General features: G+C 38.1%; 2 protein-coding genes across 2 annotated transcripts in view; one reads left to right on the top strand and one right to left on the bottom strand.

The window, feature by feature from the left end:
* Positions 1-21,912, top strand: part of OPHN1 (oligophrenin 1) — a 530,949-nt gene that overhangs the window by 131,491 nt on the left and 377,546 nt on the right. Inside the window, exon 3 of the mRNA XM_049643254.1 lies at positions 15,679-15,774. Coding sequence (XP_049499211.1) covers positions 15,679-15,774 — 96 coding nt within the window. The remainder of the gene's footprint in view (positions 1-15,678; positions 15,775-21,912) is intronic.
* LOC125932192 (glycine cleavage system H protein, mitochondrial-like) lies at positions 2,913-3,449 on the bottom strand. The gene is given in 1 exon segment (XM_049644670.1): positions 2,913-3,449. A coding segment is annotated over 1 exon segment (498 nt). The 3' UTR covers positions 2,913-2,951.

Here is a 21,912-nt window from a genome sequence, read left to right as displayed (position 1 = left end):
TACCTTTTATCAGATGTTATTTGCAGGTATCTTCTCTCATTCTGTAGGATAGTGGATGTCCCTGTCTAGTTATTGACTGTAGAAGAAAAGCTTTTTGGTTTTGTTGATTGTTTCCTTCACTGTGCAGAAGTTTTTTTTTTTTTATGAAGTTCTAATAATTTATTCTTGCTTTTGTTTCCCTTGCCTCAGGAGATGTATCTAGAAAGAACTTTCTAGGGTTGATGTCATATAGTTTACTGCTTGTGTTTTCCTCTAGGATTTTGATGGTTTCCTGTCTCACATTTTGGTTTTTCATCCATTTTCAATTTATTTTTGTAGATGGTGTAAGATAGTGGTCCAGCTTCATTCTTTTGCATGTCTCTATCCAGTTTTCCCAGAATTAATTTTTGAAGAGACTCTCTTTTTCACATTGGATATTCATTCCTGCTTTGTTGGAGATTAATTGACCATAGAGTTTGGAGTTTATTTCTGAGATATCTATTATGTTCCATTGTGTCGTTTATTGTGCTAGTACCACAGTGTCTTGATCTCTACAGCTTTGTAATATAATTTGAAGTCTAGATTTGTGATGCCTCCAGCATTGCTTTTCCTTTTCAAGGTAACTTTGGGTATTTGGAGTCTTTTGTAGTTCTATATAAATTTTAAGATTGTTCTAGCTTTGTGAAAAATACTGGTGGTATTTTGATAGGGATTGCATTAAATGTGTAGATTCCTTTGGGTAGTATAGAAAATTTAATAATATTTGTACTTCCAGTCCATAATCATGGAATGATTTTCCATTTATTTGTATCTTCTTCAATTTCTTTCATCAGTGTTTGACAGTTTTCAGATTACACTTCCTTCACCTCTTTGGTTAGGTTTATTCCTAGGTATCCTATGGTTTTTGGTGCAGTTGCAAATGTGATTGATTCCTGAATTTCTCTTTTTGCTTCTTCATTACTGATAAATAGAAATGCAACAGGTTTTTTTTAATTTTGTATCTTGTGACCTTATTGAATTTGTGTATCAGATCTTGCAAGTTTTTGATTGAGTCTACATATACTACATATGTATCTACATATCTACATATACTGAAAGTTGGATTTCTTCCTTGCCTATTTGGATGCCCTTTCTTTATTTTTATTGCCTGCTTGCTAGGAATTCCAGTACTGTTTTAAGTGACAGTGGTGATAGTGGATGTCCCTGTCTAGTTCTTGACTGTAGAAGAAAAGCTCTCAGTTTTTCCCCATTGATGATATTAGCTGTGGTTTTCTTATATGGCCTTTATTATTTTGAGGTATGTGTCTTGTAAACCTACATTGTTGAGGGTCTTTTTCATGAGTGAATGTTGTACTTTGTCAAATGCTATTTGTCCTTCTATTGAAGCAATCATATGGTTCTTGTCCTTTCTTTTATTAATGTCATGTATCACAGTGATTTATTTGTGAATATTGAACCACCCTTGAAACCCACATTATCATGGTTAACGATTTTTTTAAATTTAAAAAAAAATTTTTTTTTACGTTTATTTATTTTTGAGACAGAGAGAGAGACAGAGTATGAACAGGGGAGGGGCAGAGAGAGAGGGAGACACAGAATCGGAAGCAGGCTCCAGGCTCTGGGCCATCAGCCCAGAGCCCGACGCGGGGCTCGAACTCACGGACCGCAAGATCGTGACCTGAGCTGAAGTCGGACGCTTAACCGACTGAGCCACCCGGGCACCCCACAATTATTTTTAATATATTGTTGGATTTGGTTTGCTAGTATTTTATAGAGAATTTTTGCATCCATGTTCATCAGAAGTATTGGCTTGGAGTTCCTTTTTTTTGTGTAATCTTTATGTGACTTTTGTATGAGGATTATGCCTGCTTTTTACTATGAATTTGGAAGATTTACTTCCTTTTCTATTTTTTGGAATAGTTTGAAAAGGAAAGTATAAAGTCTTCTTTATTTTATTTAGTTTTTTTTTTTAACGTTTATTTATTTTTGGGACAGAGAGAGACAGAGCATGAATGGGGGAGGGGCAGAGAGAAAGGAAGACACAGAATCGGAAGCAGGCTCCAGGCTCTGAGCCATCAGCCCAGAGCCTGACGCGAGGCTCGAACTCATGGACCGCGAGATCGTGACCTGAGCCGAAGTCTGACGCGTAACTGACTGAGCCACCCAGGCGCCCCTATTTTATTTAGTTTTTAAAATACAAATTAATTAACATACTGTTGGTTTCAGGAGTAGAACTCAGTGATTCATTGCTTACATATAATACCCAGTGCTCATCCCAACAAACGCCCACTTTAATGTCCATCACCTATTTAGCCTATCCCCCCACCCACCTCTCTTCCAGCAACCCTCAGTTTTTTCTCTCTCTCTCTCTTTTTTTAAGGGTCTCTTATGGTTTGCTTCCCTCTCTGTTTTTTTTTTTTTAAGTTAAATGTTTTATTATTAAACTATTTATCTTCCTGCAAGGCTGTTGCTTCACCATATAAAAATAGCACCAACAAGCACAGTATATTACAAAATTAAGATAATATTGTTCTTTATCTGACACTATACAACTAACAACCTTTCTCCACTGCCATTTATTTCCAATGGACAGATCATTTAAGTATTTTGATCCCAATCCAGGGATAGATGTAAGCAAGTGAAAATTCCCAAAAGTTTAAGATGACAGTGTTATCCTTGAATTACATAGTTTTTATAACTAATTTTTAACCACAGATAATTTCAGGATTCTGAATATTATAACTGGAGCCTAGCCTAAAAATCATAGGGTGTTGTAAAAAGATACATATTGTGTTTATCTGCAATCGTTAGAAAGTTAAGGGGTGTTTTCTTTCATTAACATTGTTGCAAGTAGTTTCTTTTTGCACTGGTATTGCTAAAAGTTGCCATTTTAAATCCTCTGTGCACCACTAATTTAAAACAACTATGCTAGATTAAGTTGTTTCATAATAGTTTATTTAGGGGTTCCATTTTTACTCCTCAATAGATTTTATGTATTTCTCATATGCTTCTTCACTCATCAATTCATCCAGTTCTGAAGGATTACTGAGTGTTTTCTTGATCAGCCAACCATCTTCATAACAAGATTTGTTGACAAGTCCTGGATTTTCTGCAAGAGCTTCATTAATTTCAGTTACTTCTCCTGATAGAGGAGAATAGAGTTCACTAGCAGCTTTCACACTTTCCAAAGCACCAAACTCCTCTTGCTTCAATTTTGTCCCAACTTCAGGCAGACTACAGTAAACAACATCTCCCAAAGCTTCCTGTGCAAAATTGCTGATTCCCACTGTTCCAATACCATTTTCTGTTATTATCCACTCATGTTTGTCTGTGAATTTACGCACAGACAGCAGAGCGGAGCCCGTGCGAAACATCCGGAGGGCACCCGCCCTCAGCCCCCAGGGCCGCGGCAGGCAGGCCCGCAGGCTGCAGGCCTTAGACCAAATGCTCTACACCGCTCATAGCGCCATGTTGCCAGAGGTGAGGGGCCGCAGTCTCTGTTTTTATTAAGTTGTCTTTAAATGTTTGGGAGAATTTGCCTGTTAAGCCAGCTGCCCTTGCACTTTCTTTTGTTGGGAAATTTTTCATTACTGATTCAATTTCTTCACGTTTTCTATTTTTTCTTGTTTCAGTTTTGCTACTTTATATATTTCTTTAAAAAGTTTTTTTAGGGGCACTCGGGTGGCTCAGTCGGTTAGGCGTCGACTTCAGCTCAGGTCATGATCTCACAGTTGGTGAGTTTGAGCTCTGCATCTGGCTCTGTGCTGACAGCTCAGAGCCTGGAGCCTGCTTCAGATTCTGTGTCTCCCTCACTTGCTGCCCCTCCCCCACTTGTTGCCCCTCTCTCTTTCTCTCTGTCAATAATAACGTTAAAAAATTTTTTTAAACTCTTTAATGCTTTATTTATTTTTGCGAGAGAGAGAAAGAGAGCGCAAGTGGGGGAGGGTCAGCGAGAGAGGGAGACACAGAATCTGAAGCAGGCTCCAGGCTCTGAGCTGTCAGCACAGAGCGTGTCGCGGGTCTCAAACCCACAAACCGTGAGATCCTAACCTGAGCCGAAGTTGGATGCTTAACCGACTGAGCCACCCAAGCGCCCCTATGTATTTCTACGAAGTTATCCATTTCTTCCAGGTAGTCCAATTATTTACTATATAGTTTTTTTTTAATATTCTATTACAATTGTTTGTATTTCTGTGATGTTTGTTGTTATTTTCCTTTCCCATTTGTGATTTTATTTATTTGGGTCCTTTCTTTTTGCTTTTTGGTAAGTCTGGCTAGCAGTTTATCAATTTTATTAGTTTTTTTCAAAGAACCTACTCTTGGTTTTATTGATTTTTTCCTATTGTTTTTTTAGTTTCTATATCATTTGTTTCTGCTCTAATCTTCATTACTTCTTTCCTTCTGCTAGCTTTAGGTATCATTTATTGTTGTTTTTCTAGCTTCTTTAGGTCTATCTTAGGTTGTTTATTTGAAATTTTTGTTGCCCCTTAAGATAGGCATGTATTGCTATATGCTTCCCTCTTAGGACCACTTTTGCTGCATCCCAAAGGTTTTGGACCATTGTGTTTTCACACATTTCTTTCCATGTTTTTTGTTTGTTTGTTTGTTTATTCTTTGATTTTCTGGTTGACCCATCCTGTATTTAGTATCTTTTAATTTCCATGTATTTGTGGTCTTTCCAGATTTTTTCTTGTGGTTGACTTCAAGTTTTATGGCATTGTCATCAAAAAAAAAATGCATGGTGTGATCTCAGTCTTTTTGTATTTGTTGTGTATTGATTTGTGACTTAGTATGTAATCTCTTTTGGAGCATGTCCCATGTGCACTTGAAAAGAATGTGTATTTTGTTGTTTTAGGTTGGAATATTCTTAATGTATCTGTTAAGTCCATCTGGTCCAGTCTGTTATTCAAAGCCAGTTTCCTTGTTGATTTTGTTTAGATGATTTTCCTCTTGATGTAAATGGTGTGTAAACATTCCCTACTGTTATGTATTATTATCAATTGGTTCCTTTATGTTTATTAGTAATTGTTTTATATATTTGGGCACTCCCATTTTGAGTGTATGAACATCTATAGTTGTTAGATTTTGTTGTTGCATTGTTCCTTTTATGACTATATCATGCCCTTTTTTCTCTTGTTGCATTCTTTGTTTTAAAGTCTAGCTTGTCCAATATATATATATTGCTACACTGGCTTTATTTTGATTTCCATTTGAATGATGAATGTTTCTCCATCTCCTTACTTTCAATCTGCTGGTGTCATTAGATCTCTAGTGAGTGTCCTGTATGCCTCATATAAATGGATCTAGTTTTTTTTTTTTTTTTCCTTTCTGACACCCTGTGTGTTTTGATTGGAGCATTTACTCTATTTACATTCAGAGTAATTGTTGATAGATTTGTATTTGGTGCTACTTTATTACTTGTTTTTCATTGTTTCTAGAGATTTTCTCTGATCCTTTTTTATCTTTGTCACTTTTATTCTATTCGTTCCTCTCAAAGAATTTCCTGTAATATTGCTTGCAGTTTGGGTTTAGTGGTCATGAACTCCTTTAGTTTTTGGTTTTCTGGGAAACTCTTTATCTGTCTTTCTATTCTGAATGATAGCCTTACTGGATAGAGTATTCTTGGCTGTAGATTTTTTTCCACTCAGCACATTGAATATATCATGCCACTGCCTTCCGGCTTGCCAAATTTCTGTTGAGAGAGCTGCAGCTAACCTCATGTGTCCTCTCTTGTAAATTAGGGACTTACTTTGTCTTTCTGCTTTTAAGACTTTTTCCCCATCACTATATTTTGTCAACTTAATTACATTATGTGTTGGTGTTGGCCTGCCTTTGTTGATTTTGATGGGAGTTCTTTATGCCTCCAGGATCCAGATGTCTGTTTCCTTCCCCAGATTAGTGACATTTTCACTTATTACTTTCTCTAGTAAATTTTCTGCCCCTTTTCTCTTTCTTCTTCTTCAGGGGCTCCTGCAATATGAATATTATTACATTTGATGGAGTCACTGAGTTCTCTAAGTCTATTTTTGTGTTCTATAATTCTTCTTTAAACCTTCTGTTCATTGTGTCAAGCCTGTTTCCAATCTTAGTTACTGCATTGTTCATTTCTGTTGGATTCTTTTTTAATTTTTTTTTCTCTGAGGTAAAATTCTCCTTGATGGCTTCCATTCATTTCTCAAGACCAGTGAGTATCCTTATGATTATTGCTTTAAATTCTCAGTCATGTTACTTATATCTGTTTTGCTTAGATCTCTGGCCAGGGCCTTATCTTGTTTTTCATTTGTAGTAAATTCCTTCATTTTGGCATTTTGTCTAAGTCTCTGTCTTTTTCTGTGTTAAAAAAGTCTGTTCTGTTTCCTGTTCCTGAGAATAATGGCTTTATGAAGTAGAGATGATGTAGTGTGCAGAGCCTGGAGCTTCAGGGAGTGTTTCTGCCATGTGCTCATGCACTCTCTTCTGTGTTTTGACTGCTCTATCCTTCAGGCCAATTGTCTTCAGAGGCTCTCCTTGCCTACAGTGGGCATTGTTTAGTCCTTGACCATAATGTGGCAAGGTTTAACTAGGTATGGTCCGGTCTGCTTGTGAAAAGAGACTGGATCCTTCTTCCACTAGAACTGAGGCTTTGCAGAACTCTCTGGTCAGGAGACATGGTGCGGGCAGGGGTTTCTTCTGGTCTTTTGGGGAAGGGGCCAATCATGCTGGGACTAAGTCTAGCTTGACTGAGAAGGGTAGTCCTGCTAGAGTGCAGCGGTCTGAGATTTTGTGTAAGCAAGTTAGGTAGCCTGTGTTGGCCCTGAGCTGCCTCCTGTATGTGTCTCTGTGTTTATCCTGAGGTGCAGGGGAGGGAAATGGCTCCAGCCAGCATCTTTATTCCTGGAGAAGTGTCACCCTGAATGTTGCTTCTTAGGGAAGCACTCAGAGAACAGCACATAATCTTCCCACTCTGTGCCTCAGGTGTTTTTCAGATTGTTCTTTCCATGCTGTCTGTCTCTGTGTTTTTTTGCCTGACTTCTCACCAGGAACAGCCCAGTTCCCTTTGGGCTCTATTTCTGCCAAGCCTGCTGACGTTTAAAACTGCATGCTTTAGGGATGTGTTGTGGGCAGGGGCTTGTGTGGGACTTCTAGGGGACACATGCTGTGACCACCATGCTGGGACTGAAGCAAGCTTGACTGAGCTGGGTAGTCCTTACAGCATTCAGGGGTGTGGGGATTGTAATCAAATTAGGCAGCCTGTTTTGGCCCTGTGCAGCTTCCTGCAGGTGACTCTGTGTTTATGCTGAGGGGAGGAAGGGAAATGGGACCAGCTAGCTCCTTTGTCACCAGAGAGGCATCTGTGTGAGTGCTGCCTCTCAGGGAAGCTTTCAGAGAAGAATGAGTAATCTCCCCACTGTGTATCCCAAGAGTTTATTCATATTGGCCTTTCCATGCTGTCTACCTCCCCCCTTTTTGCCTACCTTCTCTCTAGGAGCAGTGTCATTCCCTCTCAGCTCTATCTCAACCAAAACTGCTGACATTTAAAACTCTAGACTTTGAGGCTTGCTGGTTGCAGGATTTCAGGAAAGTCAGCCACTCTCATTTTCCCAGTCAATGGCTTTGGAGAAATGTTCTTCTTCTGTGTCCCCCTGTGTGCGTCCCTGTCTCTTGCCCTTCTCTGTGACCATGGCTCACTCCCCTCTACAGCACCCATAATCCTCTTCTCCCTGAAACCATGTCTTTACACTTCCTACCTTCTTCCATGTGGCTTATTCTCTCCCTTTAGTTTTGGAGTCTGTTCTGTCAGTCTTCAGGTTGATTTCTTGGGTGTTTGGGATAATTTGATAGTTGTATCATTGTGTTCATGGGTTGAGACTAGCCCGGGGTCCTCCTACTCTGACACCATCTTTCAACCTCCTGATTTAGTTTTCTTTGATTTTAGCCTGGTAGACTCCCTTTATTGACTGGTAGACTCCCTTTATTGATTGATTGATTGACTGACTGATTGATTGATTGATTGTAGGACAAATTTGCCAGCAACAAATTCAGTTTTTGTTTATCTTAATTTCCTCTTTATTTTTTAGGAGGTTAATATTGGTAGATGTAGAATATCTTATAATCTGCCCCAAGGATTTTTTTTAAAAAAAGTTTATTTTGAGAGAGAGTGCACATGTGCAAGTGGGGGAGGGGCAGAGAGAGAGAATCCCAAGTAGGCTCTGCACTGTCAGCACAGAGTCCGATGCAGGACTCAATCCCTCAAAGCGCAAGATCATGACATGACCCGAAATCAAGATTCAGTCACTTAACCAACTGAGTCCCCTAGGCACTCCCTCCTCCCAAGCATTCCCTTTACTGTCTGATCCTTCATGATTCCTGATGAAAAATTCAGCAGTTAATCTTACTGAGAATTCCTTGTTCATGGTGAGTCTTTTTTTTTCTTTTTTAAAAGATTCTCTCCCTTTATCTTTCAATAGTTGACTATGATGCTTTTAGGTGTATATTTGTGATTTTATCTTCCTTTAACTATATTGAGCTTGTTGGGAGTGAAGATGAGTTTTATTTTTATCAAGTGTGACAATATTCTTTCTTCTTCTTCCTCTCCTATTGTAGGATTCCCATTGTCTGTATTTGTTATATTTATGGTGCCTTTTAGGTCTCTGAGGTTCTGATAATTTCTTCATTTTTTCTTTCTGTTACATAAACTTGGTAATCTTAATTGACCTGTCTTTAACTTCACTGATTCTGCCTAAATCAAATATTGAGCTTCTGTAGTAAATTTCTCATGTTTATTATTGTATTTTTTAATTATAGAATTTTTAGTTGGTTCTTTTAAAATATTTTCCAACTCTGTTGATATCTGCATTTGATGAGACATTGTTCTTATTCTCTCATTCAGTTTTTTTAGACATGGTTCCCTTTAATTCTTTGAAATATTTAGAATAACCAACTTAAGGGGCACCTGGGTGGCTTAGTCAGTTAAGTGTCTGACTTCGGCTCAGGTCATGATCTCATGGTTCGTGGGTTTGAACACTGCATCAGGCTCTGTGCTGACACCTCAGAGTCTGGAGCCTGCTTTGAATTCTGTGTCTCCTTCTGTCTCTGCCCCTCCTTGACTTACACTCTGTCTCTGAAAAATAAATAATAAAAACATTTAGAAAAAAGAATAACGAACTTAAAATCTTTGTCTAGTAAGTCCAATATCTTCATCATGGACAGTTCAGTTGATTACATTTTTAATTTTTAAAAATATTTATTAATTTTTGAGAGAGAGAGACAGAGCATGAGCCGGGGAGGGGCAGAGAGAGAAGGAGACACAGAATCTGAAGCAGGCTCTAAATATCTGAACTGTCAGTACAGAGCCCCATGCAGGACTCGAACCCATGAACTGTGAGATCATGACCTGAGCTAAAGTTGGAGGCTTATCCAACTGAGCCACCCAGGTGTCCCTACATTTTTTGAGTATAAGCTAATGTTTCCTGTCTCTGTGTGTTTCCTCATTTCTTGTTGAGAAGTGTACATTAATATTATATAATGTGACAACTCTGGAAATAAGATCATCTCTCTTTGCCCATGGTTTGCTCTGTCTATTGTTGTTTGCTTATTTATTGGTTTCCTGAGCTAATTCTGTATTAAAGTCTGTATTTTTTGTTGTGTGCAGCTGCTGAGGTCTTTTGTAGGTTACCTCTGTGACCAGCTAATGAGTGGACAAGGATTCCATGAAATATCTTGAGCCGGCAAGTTTCTCAGCCTTTGGTGAAGGGCTTTGTTGGTGTGTGTTATGGTATGACCTCAACATTCAGCCAGTCAGTTTACAACTCTGCCTGCCATTCTCTCCCTGCTTGTTCAGGGCCTCAAGTTCAGATAGAACTGAGAGATTAGGGCCTTCTTAAATCTTTAATGGACATAGATACAGCCTGGGGTGTTCACACATTCCTTTGCATGCACATGTCTTTCTAGATTCTTAGGAATAGTTTGTACTTTTGCAAAGGCCCTGTGCATGTCATTTTCCAAATTGTCATTCTCTAATTTTTTTATGAAGGGTTTTGTGTTCCTGGACCCAATTCCAATTTATTTTTGGGAGTGGTTTCCCCACAGTAACAAGCAGTTCTCTGGACATCAGCTAGATGTCCTACCATTCAACTCAATTACAACACTATATACCTGGAAATCAGATTCTACAGGTTAAGGGTTCAGTCGTACAAGACTACACTACTACTTTCAGGTATCAGTCACAAGTCCAGTGCTTCTGACCAACTGATTATAAACCAGTGTTTCCACAATACCCTTCTTAGGTTTGATTAATTTACTAGAGTGGCTCACAGAGCTAAAATATTTTACGTTCTAGATTATTGGTTTATTATAAAAGGATATAATATAGGAACAGCCATATGAAAGGTATGTATAGAGCATATTATGCAAAAGGGTGTGGGGCTTCCATGCCCTGTCTGAGTGTACCATTCTCCCCACTTCTCCTCCACACATTTACTAACCTAGAAGTTTCCAGAACCGCATCCATTTTGGTTTTTATGGATACCTAGGGATGATTGATTAAATCATTGGCCATTGGTGATTGATTCAGCCTCCAGCCCCTCTCTCCTCCCAGAGGTCAGAGGGACCCAGAGGTCAGGGGAGTGAGAATGAAAGTTCCAATGCTCTAATCACATAGTTAGTTATCCTGGAAATCAGTCTCCATTTTTAGGTGTGGTCCAAAAGTCATTCTAATAACCTAACAAAAGACAATTTTATGGCTGTCATCACTTTGGTATTCCAAGTGTTTTGGGAGCTGTCAGCCAGGAACTGTGGATAAAGACAAAATATATATGAGAAATGTATTTTTGTCATCTGAATGATCAAACACACACACATACACACACACACACACACACACACACACATATATATATTTTTTAAATTTATTTTTGAGAGAGAGAGAGAGAAAATGTGAGCAGGGGAGTGGTAGAGAGAGAGAGAGAGAGACACAGAATCTGAAGCAGGCTTGAGTCTCTGAGCTGTCAGCACAGAGCTCGATGTGGGGCTCAAACTCACAAACCACAAGATCATGACCTGAGCTGAAGTCAGATGCTTAACCGACTGAGCCACCCAGGTGCCCCTCAAAATATATTTCTTATAAATCATAATATCACACCAAATACTTTGATCAACCTCTTGATAACTCCAACTTTTACATTGCTTAAGGCCACCACAGTTTTTAAAAATTTCAGGTAACTGTTTTTGACAAATGCCCCAATAGCAGCACTGTTTACACAGAATGAGCTTTGGGTAAGGAGAGAGACTATTCTTAATAATGGAATTTTCAGGACCTCTCAAAATGGGCAAATAGTGATAATTGTCTAAGAACACAGCCTAGTAAAACTCCACCCCATTCTGCCCTCTCTGGTGGCTGCTAACCTATTGTTTTTCACAGCTACTGTAGTTGTGAAGCTGTTGTTTTTCAATGCTACAGTAGAGACGGGGAGAGAGTGGTTTGATTAGGTTTACTTAATGTATCACAAAGTACACTGGTGTTATCAAGATTCAGTATTTTATCTTGAAGAGAGAACCTTAGATTGTTACACCTTTAGTTTATTTAGAGAATATTTGGTATCTATTTCTCTCTCTCCTCCCTTCCCTTTTTAATTTTTATAGATATATATATATATATATATATACATATATATATATATAACAAAAACTTGTGTCCAGAATATATAAGGAAATCTTATAACTCAATAATAAGAAGACAAAAACCCAGTTATAAAACAGGCAAGAATTTGAACAGACACTTCATGAAAAAAAGATACTATAAATGTCTAATAAGTACATGATAAACTACTTAATGCCATTAGTCATCAGGAAAATGCAAATTAAAACTATAAGGAGATACTAGTACTCATCCATTTGAATAGTTAAAATACAAAAGTAACTTACCAGCTTTTTACTGTATGTTTATTCACAATGGCCGAGATATGGAAGAAACTTAAGTGTCCATCAGTAGATGAATGGATAAAGAAGATGTATATATATATACAGTGCATTATTAGTCATAAAAGAGAACGAAATCTTGCCATTTGTAACAATATGGATGGACCTAGGGAGGATTTTGCTAAGTGAAATAGGTGAGAGAAAGACAAATACCATGTGATATCACTTAATGTGGATACAAAAATAGCAGAAACAGAACCACAAATACAGAGAACAAACTGATGGTTACCAGAGGGTAAGTGAATGAGAGGATGAAAAAAAAATGACTGAAGGGAAGTAGGGGTACAGGCTTTCAGGTAGGGAATGAGTAAGTCATGGGGATGAAAGGTACAGCATAAAGAATATAGTCAGTGGCACTGTAATAGCATCGTATGGTGACAGAGGGTAGCTGTACTTGTAGTGAGCATATCATCATGTATAGAGTTGTTGGATCACTATGTTGTACACTTGAAAGTAATTTAATATTGTATGTCAGCTATACTGCAATAAAAAGATTTTAAAATAAATTACCAGATGTTGGAAGATATGTGGATCAACTGAAATTCTCATATATTGTTGATAGGTGTACAAAATAGTATAATGAATTTGGAAAGCAGTTAGACCTTTTCTTGTATATTTTAATATACACTTTCCAACTAAACATATAACCAATTTATTGGACTCTTATGTATTTACCAAAGAGAAATGAAAATATATGTTCTAGGCAGGCTTATACATGAATGTTTAAAGTAAGTTTCTTCACAATAGTGAAAAACTATAAACAGCACAATATCCATAAATAGGTGAATGAATGAATTATGGCATATTTATGCAATGCAATCTACTCAGCAACAAAAATAATGAATTACAGATAGATGAATTTCTAAGACATTGTGCAGACCAAAGTAATGTAGACATCAGGATATATTCTATATGGTTCCATGTCAGATAATAGTGATAAAAGTAAAGTGGTGTGTATACAACATTAATTAACTACCTGACTAATTAATTCTGTTTATATTCTACCTTATTCCCAGAAAGCTTCAATTGCCTAAAAACACTATCTAGCTACGTTTAAGGGGAAGGTGAGGGAAAAACATTATAGAAGGTAAATAAGAAGGTGGTATAGAGAGAACCTTCAAAGATAGCTTGAAAAATTATGAGATAATGGCTTATTGGACAGGGATGCAGGAGTATTAGGAAGGATAAAATAATGACTTTACATGGTTTAGAGTGATGCAGTAAATTTTAGTGTAATAAAGAAATAAGTGCCCCATACACTGCAAGCATTTCTAGGTTATCTATTGATTCTTTGGAGTTCAAAAGTTACCCAACTTATTTATCTGACTCATTCCTGGTACATCTCTTAGTACAGAGTCTAAATATTGAGACTTTGTTTCAATGAAGAGCTGTTAATTTGTGCTTGTTCATATTTGCAGATGTGATTTGTCTGCATTGTCTCATTTTTTATTTGCTTGTTTATAAGGTGAACATAGTAATACGAACATTGGGGTATTTGAGAGGAGTCAATGACAGTGTGGAAAGTCCTTCATATACTTTTTGAAGCTCTATGCAAATGTAAAGTAGCGTTTTGAAAACCAGAAGTCTGGGGTACCTGGGTGGCTCAGTTGGTTAAGCGTCCGACTTGATTTTGGCTCAGGTCATGATCTCGCGGTTCATGAATTCGAGCCCCGCGTTGGGCTCTGTGCTGACAGCTCAGAGCCTGGAGCCTGCTTCGGATTCTGTGTCTCCCTTTCTCTCCGTTCCTCCCCTGCTCATGCTCTGTCTCTATCTGTCTCTCAAAACTAAATAAATGTTTTTTAAAAAAAAGAAAACCAGAAGTCTGGAGAAGAGACGTTGGTGCAAATAGTGAAAAAGGGAATAAATGCCACTCCTTTCTTATTCTATGCTTTTACTTACAAAATAATATAAATGTCAAAAATTATAGTATTTGTTGTTCCAGAAAAGTTCAGATTATTCTAAAAGAGGAATTATTAATAACTGTACCTTGCTTGTCTCAAGAAAATAATGAAATCCAGGTATGTGTGAAAAGGCAATATAATAAATATTTTCATTTAATCTTTCTGAGTGAAACAGAAAGTGCATGGCAGAATTCTGGGCTTGTCCTTTTCTGCTACTGGCTAAGGAGGGCAGAGGCAAGTGATTGTTTTCCAGCCATGGAGCTGGTTTTGTATTCTCTTTGCTGATAGAATATGGAAAGCAGGGTGGGCATGCTCCTCTCACATTTATGTGGACCAGATTTGAAATAGAAAATGCTATCCAAAATGTGGAGATTTGAGAAGGCATGGTAACCTGGTCTGCAGCCTCCAATTTTTGTAAAACTTTTCTCCTCCTCCACTTCCTCCTCTCCCTCCCTCTCCTTCCCCCGTCCTACTCACTAATCATGTATTCAAAGGGTCAGGGCTCTAAATACTGAAAATAAGTTCTTCTGGAAATGGGACACAGATAAGATGGCAATAAAATTCTAGGCAGTTTAATCTGTTTCCACCAAATGTCTGAACATGTTTTGTTGTGTTTGTGCTTAACCATGATAGTTTTCCATTGAAACGGATAGATGCTGTTTGCATTGTCTCCCTTTCTGTTAGTCTGAGAACAAAAACTCCCATAACCCTGTGTTTCTGATACATGTGAAGGTGGGGGATGATGAAACTATGGAGTTAGAGAAGAAATAGGAAAAGGGAGCCAAAGATAACCCAAAGCTTGAGCTTTCCTAGAAGATTGTCCAGTGGGTTACTTGAGTTGGTAAGAGAAGTGCCCCTCAAACTTTCAAAGGCATATGAATCCCCTAGGGATTATATTAAAATGCAGTTTCTTATTCAGTAAGTCTAGGTTGTGACCTGGAAATGTGTATTTCCATCGAGCTCCTAGATGATGATGATTCTGCTGACCTGAGAACCACTCAGAGTAGCAAGGCTGGAGAGTTTGGCCAGACCACTTGATGAAGGCCATATTTAAAATAAATCCATAAAGAGAATTTGTCAAAAGGTTAGCTAAATGTGATTTAGTTTTATACCTGCATTAATCTTTTATATAATAAAATTCAAAACTGTTCACCCAAAGTAAAAGCATTTGTCTGGCCATACCATCCTGAAGTTTGTTATTAATTGCCTTTGTAGTTCAGGTCTCTCGGTGAATATTATGTGAGCAACTTAAATTTGTTCTCCTGCCAGATAGTATTCTAACCAAGGCTTCCATATGGTTAATGTGTAACATTTCCATGTTGTGCCTGTGTTGCCATGGAAAAGGCCCTGAAGAGACAGACCATCTGGCTTTTACTTTTGGCTCTGCCGGCTAGCTTGGGGACTTTGATTACCACAGTTATAAAATTCAGCTACATCTTTCTTTGTAGAATGATTGTGGATATTTGTTTGGTGAGAGGTGAGAAAGCATTTAGTCCATTGCCCATAATTGGTGCTCAAAAGAGCCTCTTTTAGAAGTAAAACTAAGTAGTTTTAGGTCTTTACAGGCTTTGGGTAGAACAAGTCAGAAAGGACAGGGAGTGAGATTAAAACATGTCCCATAACTTAAAAGGATTCACTAAGCTGCCTTCCTTCCTCCTTAATGTATGATTTTCATTGCTCAAATCTTCTACTGAGGGTGAGATCTTTTGTTTAACTTTATTAAATGCAAGTTGCTAACTTCCAGGAGCACTTTGCTTTTTCTCCTATTTGCCCTAACAGAGATGAGTAAATCAGTTAAAGGACAGAAATTTTGACCATTTCTTCTGTTTCTCTTACTTTGCAGATTATTCTTCAGCTGTTCAGAAATTTTCTCAGACACTTCAGTCCTTTCAGTTCGATTTCATTGGAGATACTCTGACTGATGATGAAATTAACATTGGTAAGTCTTCACCTACATGTGGTCATGCGCCTCTTGAGGCGATTCGGAGACCATTCAGTCTCCTAGGTTTCTAGATACAGAGAACTTGGGCACCTTTATCCTCTGTGGTCTTGTGCCAAGCTCATGGGAAGCTGCTTAAGAAGGATAAAGAAACACTGCTTGTCAGTCCTGTTCCCCACTCACACAAAAGCAATAAAAATATATCCCTGAAGCTTCCACTGAAGCCTTTGTATCAGTCTGCAGGAGAAGTTTTCTTTAAAGAATATAATACATGAAAATAGATATTTGTGTAAGGGATAAATTAAAGAGTGATTTAAAAAAATTTCCAAAATGATTTAGAGTAAGAGTCCTCTAAGGAATAAACTCCCCTAGAAAGTTTAAAATTAGCATTTATATATGTACAGCTTTTCAGACAACAGGACATTTGGCATCTCTCTTGGAACTGAATTTAACAACTCACTCTATCAGCTGTATCATCTTGGACAGATATTTCTTTCCTCTGAGCCTTAGTCTTGTCCTCTGTAAAATGTGGTTAATATTAATAGCAAGACTGTTACCATGAGGAGATTGAACAGTGGAGGGTAAAGAACTTTGTGTTTGTGTTAGTTGTAATGAAGTTAAAGTAGTATCAGCAAACCATGGCCCTTGCGCCAAACTTGCCTGCCACCTTTTTTTTCTTTTTGTAAATAAAATTTTGTTGGAACGCAGCCACATTTATTTGTTTAAATATTTTCTAAAGGTACTTTTGTGGTAGGAAAACAACATTGAGTAGTAGTAGTGACTGGATAGCTTTCAAAGCCTAAAATGTTTGTTCTCTGGCCATTTAAGAAAAAGTTTGGTAACCACTGAATTGAAGAGTTAGTGTAAAGCATTTGCTAGACAAGAACATTGAACCACAGGAATGTTGGAAATGATTTAATGTCATTGAAACAAGTTAGTTACACAGTTCTATTTATGAACCCCAGCATTAAAATATAAAATGTATTATTATTATTATTAAATGACATTTGTAGTAAGTATAATATATAAAAGTATAAAATTACCTATGATAATAGGATATTCTAGCACAGAAACTTTGTATTAGATGGTATTGGCATGTTATCTTTTAGTTCTTTTTTCTACATGTACCTCTTTTATATGTATGCAATTTAGTTCATAGTATATACATAATTTTAACTTTTTAACCTACCTTTTATCATAATTATCTTCTGGTATCAGTTCAAATTCTTTTTAAGTTTTATGGGGGGGCAAGGACATTGTTTTTATTCACTGCTATTTCCCCAGCAGGTAGAGGAGTGCCTAGCATGTAGTAGATACTCGATTCATGTTTACTGACTAAATAATGGATGCATTCAGATCTCATTATTATTGGAGCCATACTGTACATAATATTCAACTATGTAGCTTATTTCCAATTTTTCACTATTATAAATAATACTGCAATGAGTGCTTTTATGAGATTATGATTGGTGACTATTTGTTTTGGTAAATGTAGTGGTGTAACTAGTGAGGCACACATTTGCATTTAGATTATTTACTTATTCACTCCACTTCATTTTACTTTTGCAAATCTATTTTTGTCAAAGGGCATGACTTATTTAAAAGTTAATTTCATGGGCTCTAGAGTCAGATAGGCCAAATTTGAACTCTAGCTTTGGACCTTATTATCGGTGCAACCTTGGCAAGTGACTTTCCCTGCCTGAGTGTTAATTTTTCTCATCTTTGAAATGGGGATGGGGTGATCAATTCCAAGTGTACACAGTGCCTAAATACATTTTATCTACGCAATTGTTGTTAACATAAAATTTGATGTATTTGTACTCTGCAGTGGATTGGATATTTTTGTGTCCTTCCCAAAATCCATATGTTAAAATCCTAACCCCTGATATGATGGTATTAAGAGCTGGAGCCTTTGGGAAATAATTAGGTCATGAAGGTGGAGCCCCTCATGAATGGGATTAGTGCTCTCATAAAAGAGACTTCAAAGGGCTCTTTTACCTTCCTCCCATCACGTGAGAATACAAGTTGTCAGTCTGCAACCTGGAAGAGGGCTCTCACCAGAACCTAACTATGTCGACACCCTGATCTCAAACTTCCAGCCTCCAGAATTGTGAGAAATACATTTCTGTTGTTTATAAGCCACACAGTCTATGGTATTTTGTTACAGAATCCTAAACTTCGTAAGGCGGAAATCAGTACTGAGAAGTGGGGGAAACTGCTGTAGCCAATACCTAAAAATGTAGAGGTAGCTTTGGAATCTAATGGGAAGAAAGTACAAGAATTTGGAGGTGCACGCTAGGAAAAGCCTAGATTGCCATGAATAGAATTTTAAAGGCAATTGTGGTGAGAGCTCAGAAAGAAAAAAGGAGAGCCATAGAGAAAGCTTCCATGAAGAACATGTTATTGGACAATGGAGAAAAGCCATCCTTGCCTACATCCTTGTAGGCAAAGAACTTGGCTGAATTGTATTTGTGTTCTAGTGTTTTGTGGGAAGTAGTATTTTGTGAGTGATAAAATGGAATATTTGGATGAGGAAATTTGTAAGCAAAGTGTTGGAAGAATGGCTTGGTTCTCTCTGTTTATAGTAAAAGCTGAGAGGAGAGAATGAATTGGAGATGGAATTATTAAACAAAATGGAAACAGAACTTCAAGATTTGGACATTTCTCTGCTTGCCTATATTACAAAAAATGGCAAAGTGTATTTGGAAGAGAATGCCAAGGGTGTGGTGGACTGACCATTGCATAAAGAGCTCAATATGGATGTAACCATGGATATATTCAACTATCACAGCAGAAGCCAGGAATAGAGATGGGATTATATGAGCAGAAACACCACCAGCTGGGAATATAGGAAACAAAAAATGTGACAAAATGAAGAAAAACTGGTTGACTTCTTAGACCCTATTAGACCAGACCGTAGAGCTATTTGGCTATGAACATGCACTATTCTTCAAGATAAGAGAAGAAGGCCTCTGAAGCCACTTCTGAGATCATCAGGGCTGCCACTCCTATCATATACATAGTGTACATAGGCTTTGGGGGCCGACTCTTAGATTTGAAATGGCAAGACCAATGCCCAGGGAGCTGTAGGAGTGGGCCTACTGAGGGTATAACACCTACCCTACTATAAATGTCAACCAGTGCCATTAAGGAAAAAGAAAGTGGGTGAGGTTGAGCATGATGGCTTATAAACAAAAATAAAAATGACCCCCTGATATGTCAGGTTCTTGTGGGTGTCTGTGAGCTCCATGTAAGGTGTTAGCTGGACACATTTGCTTCTTAATGTATGCTTTACAACAACCTCTTAACTCAGTTACTATTTGCCTGCCAACTCCAGATATTCTTGGTTATCAACTGATCATTGCTTTTAGGGCTGATGACTCATGAACTGACCTTTATTGATGGAGACTGAAAAAAGATTTTGAGATTTTAATTGGCCTGTCATATTCACTGTCCTTGTTGAATTTGTCATTTTGAGAACTGGGATGTGTGGTGGTAGTGACAGTAACACCCAATGCTCCAACAGTTTAAGGTGAGGCTTTTTGGAGGCTTTAAGAAGAAATATTAGAGAGCATACTGGGAGAATATTGGTGGGAAAGAATAGTTGCTTTGGAAGTTGAGACAGCAGAGTGTGCCATGCCCTCCAGTTGCCAATACTACTGGCCCTGAGTTAGTAGATCTTCCATTTAACTGAAAATATTGGTAGAAGGACAGTTGCAATACAATTTTGGGTTGAGATTTAGATTTCACATTGCATGTGAAGAGGGCCTTGCAGTTCTTTCCATAATGCATTTTTCATGATGGCTGCAAAAGGTGACTCAGTACCATTAAGCCCCTTGTAGATACTATTTGTCTAACAGAAATGATAGTGATTCCTAGAGGATGTGAGGCAAAGCCTGAGGCTTCTCTGAAGAGTCCCTTCCGTTGATGATCAGCTCTAGTATCTAACTTGAGCAGTCTGCGTACAACAGGAACAAGTGGGAGGAAGTGTCTCACTGCCCTGAAGATGACATTTGTTTCTGCTCTTAGAGTAAGACATCTGTGCCTTCAATTGGCACATTGACTTTTTCTCTACCTCTAGAGCTCAATAACTAAAGGAAATCTCAGGTGTTTAGGTAGTTTTGTATATACTTCAGATTTATCAGCTATAGGATCTTAGCAATATTACCTAAACTTGTTGAGCCTGCTTTCCTCATCTGTAAAGTAGGAAGTATAATCTATTTCACAAGACTGTAAGGAGTAAATCAGATAAATACATACAACAGAGAGTATATGTAAATCATTTGGCTCAGTGTCTGGCATATGATTGGTGCTCAATATCTCATGGTTGTTATTAATCTTAGCATTAGGTAGTAGAACCCAATTTTTTGAAAATGTCAGTTTGCAATTTGATTTCCTGAATAACTACAAGAAACATAAAGTAAAATGTTAGTGTTCCAGGGACCTTAGAGGATATCTAGTTCAGTTATTTCTAATATATGTCAGAGGCACCTGAAGCTCTTACTGATCCAGTCTCAGGACCTCTCTTAGATCAAATGAATCAGAATCTCTGTAGTGGATCCCAGGTCTCTGATTTCTGTACAGTCATCATAACATCAGTGAGCATTTTGGAACTCATCAGTTGTCAGGGATTTTCAAACTGTTCCTTGGATCTTCAATGTCTCCTATCCGCCTAAGCTCAAATGAAGCATGTAAGAATTTACTTGCAAATTCGAATTTCAGATTAAAAAATAAGCTGATATTTTCAGAGTGCTTACTAAGTAAGAGGTCTTGTTCTAAGAACTTTACATAAACTAATGAGAGAAAGTCAGAAAGACAGTGACTGAAAGACAGGTGTGTGTGTGTGCACACGCGCACGCACACACACACACACACACACACACACACACACACAGAGGGAAAGAGAGAGGGAGAGAGGAGAATATACTAGACTAGTTTACCAACCTCCCCACCACCACTCCTGCCAATTCTAAAGATAGGGAAATTGATGTCCAGAGGTGGGCTAGTGATTGTTGAAGGTCTCACACAGTTAAGTAGTGCCAGGTTTATTACTGGAACCAAGGTCTCCTAAAGCCCAATTGATTTATTCAACCAATTTTTACTGAGCATCTGCTGTGAACTCTACCTTCATGGAGCTTCAGTTAAATTTTAGGAAGACATACAGGTGCCTATGTGGCTCAGTCAGTTAAGTTTGAGCCCCGTGTCAGGCTCTGTGCTGGCAGCTCAGAGTCTGGAGCCTGCTTCAGATTATGTGTCTCCTTCTCTCTCTGCTCCTTCCTTGCTCTCTCTCTCTCTCTCTCTCAAAACTAAATAAACATTAAAAAAATTAAAAGAAAGTTTTAGGAAGAAGTATAAGCAAATAACTTCCTATATCATTGCAGTACTAGGAGCAAGAAAGAAGAATGCTTCCCACATAGGCTTCAGAGAACTTCCCTGCTCTTTTCTGAGGAACACTGCTATGTGTTTGTTCATTAGTAAATAGGTAGAAAGTGTCCCCTAAATGCCATAGACTGGGGTTTCAGGTACACAATGTATCTCTCTGCCCTCCAGGATATCATAGTCTATTAAAGGAGGCAGATATGTTTTCACTCATATGTGGATCTTGAGAAACTTAACAGAAGACCAGGGGGGAAGGGAAGGGGAAAAAAATAGTTACAAACAGAGAGGGAGGAAGGCAAACCATAAGAGACTCTTAAATACAGAGAAGGATCTGAAGGTTGATGGGGGGGTAGGGGAGAGGGGAAAATGGGTGATGGGCATTGAGGAGGGCACTTGTTGGGATGAGCACTGGATATTGTATGTACGCGATGAACCACGGGAATCTACCCCAAAAACTGAGAGCACACTTTACACACTGTATGTTAGCCAATTTGACAATAAATTATATTTTAAAAAATGAGGCAGATGAACAAACAGACAATTGCAATACAGTATAAGTATTGTGGTAGAGGTAGGCGCACAGTAGCCCCTATTCCACACTGTGTGTGTGTGTGTGTGTGTGTGTGTGTGTGTGCGTGTGTGCGTGTGTGTCTGTGCATGTGTCTGTCTGTCTGTCTTGTATGAGTGGTGGGGAGAATAAACAAGGAAGGCTTCTGAGAAAGATTATATCTAAGTTAGATCCAGGGCTAGGGTGAGGCA

The sequence above is a fragment of the Panthera uncia genome, chromosome X (assembly GCF_023721935.1).
Source record: "Panthera uncia isolate 11264 chromosome X, Puncia_PCG_1.0, whole genome shotgun sequence".
NCBI classification, from domain to species: domain Eukaryota; kingdom Metazoa; phylum Chordata; class Mammalia; order Carnivora; family Felidae; genus Panthera; species Panthera uncia.
Note: the sequence above shows the minus strand (reverse complement) of the source record. Positions and strands in the feature narration are given on the sequence as shown.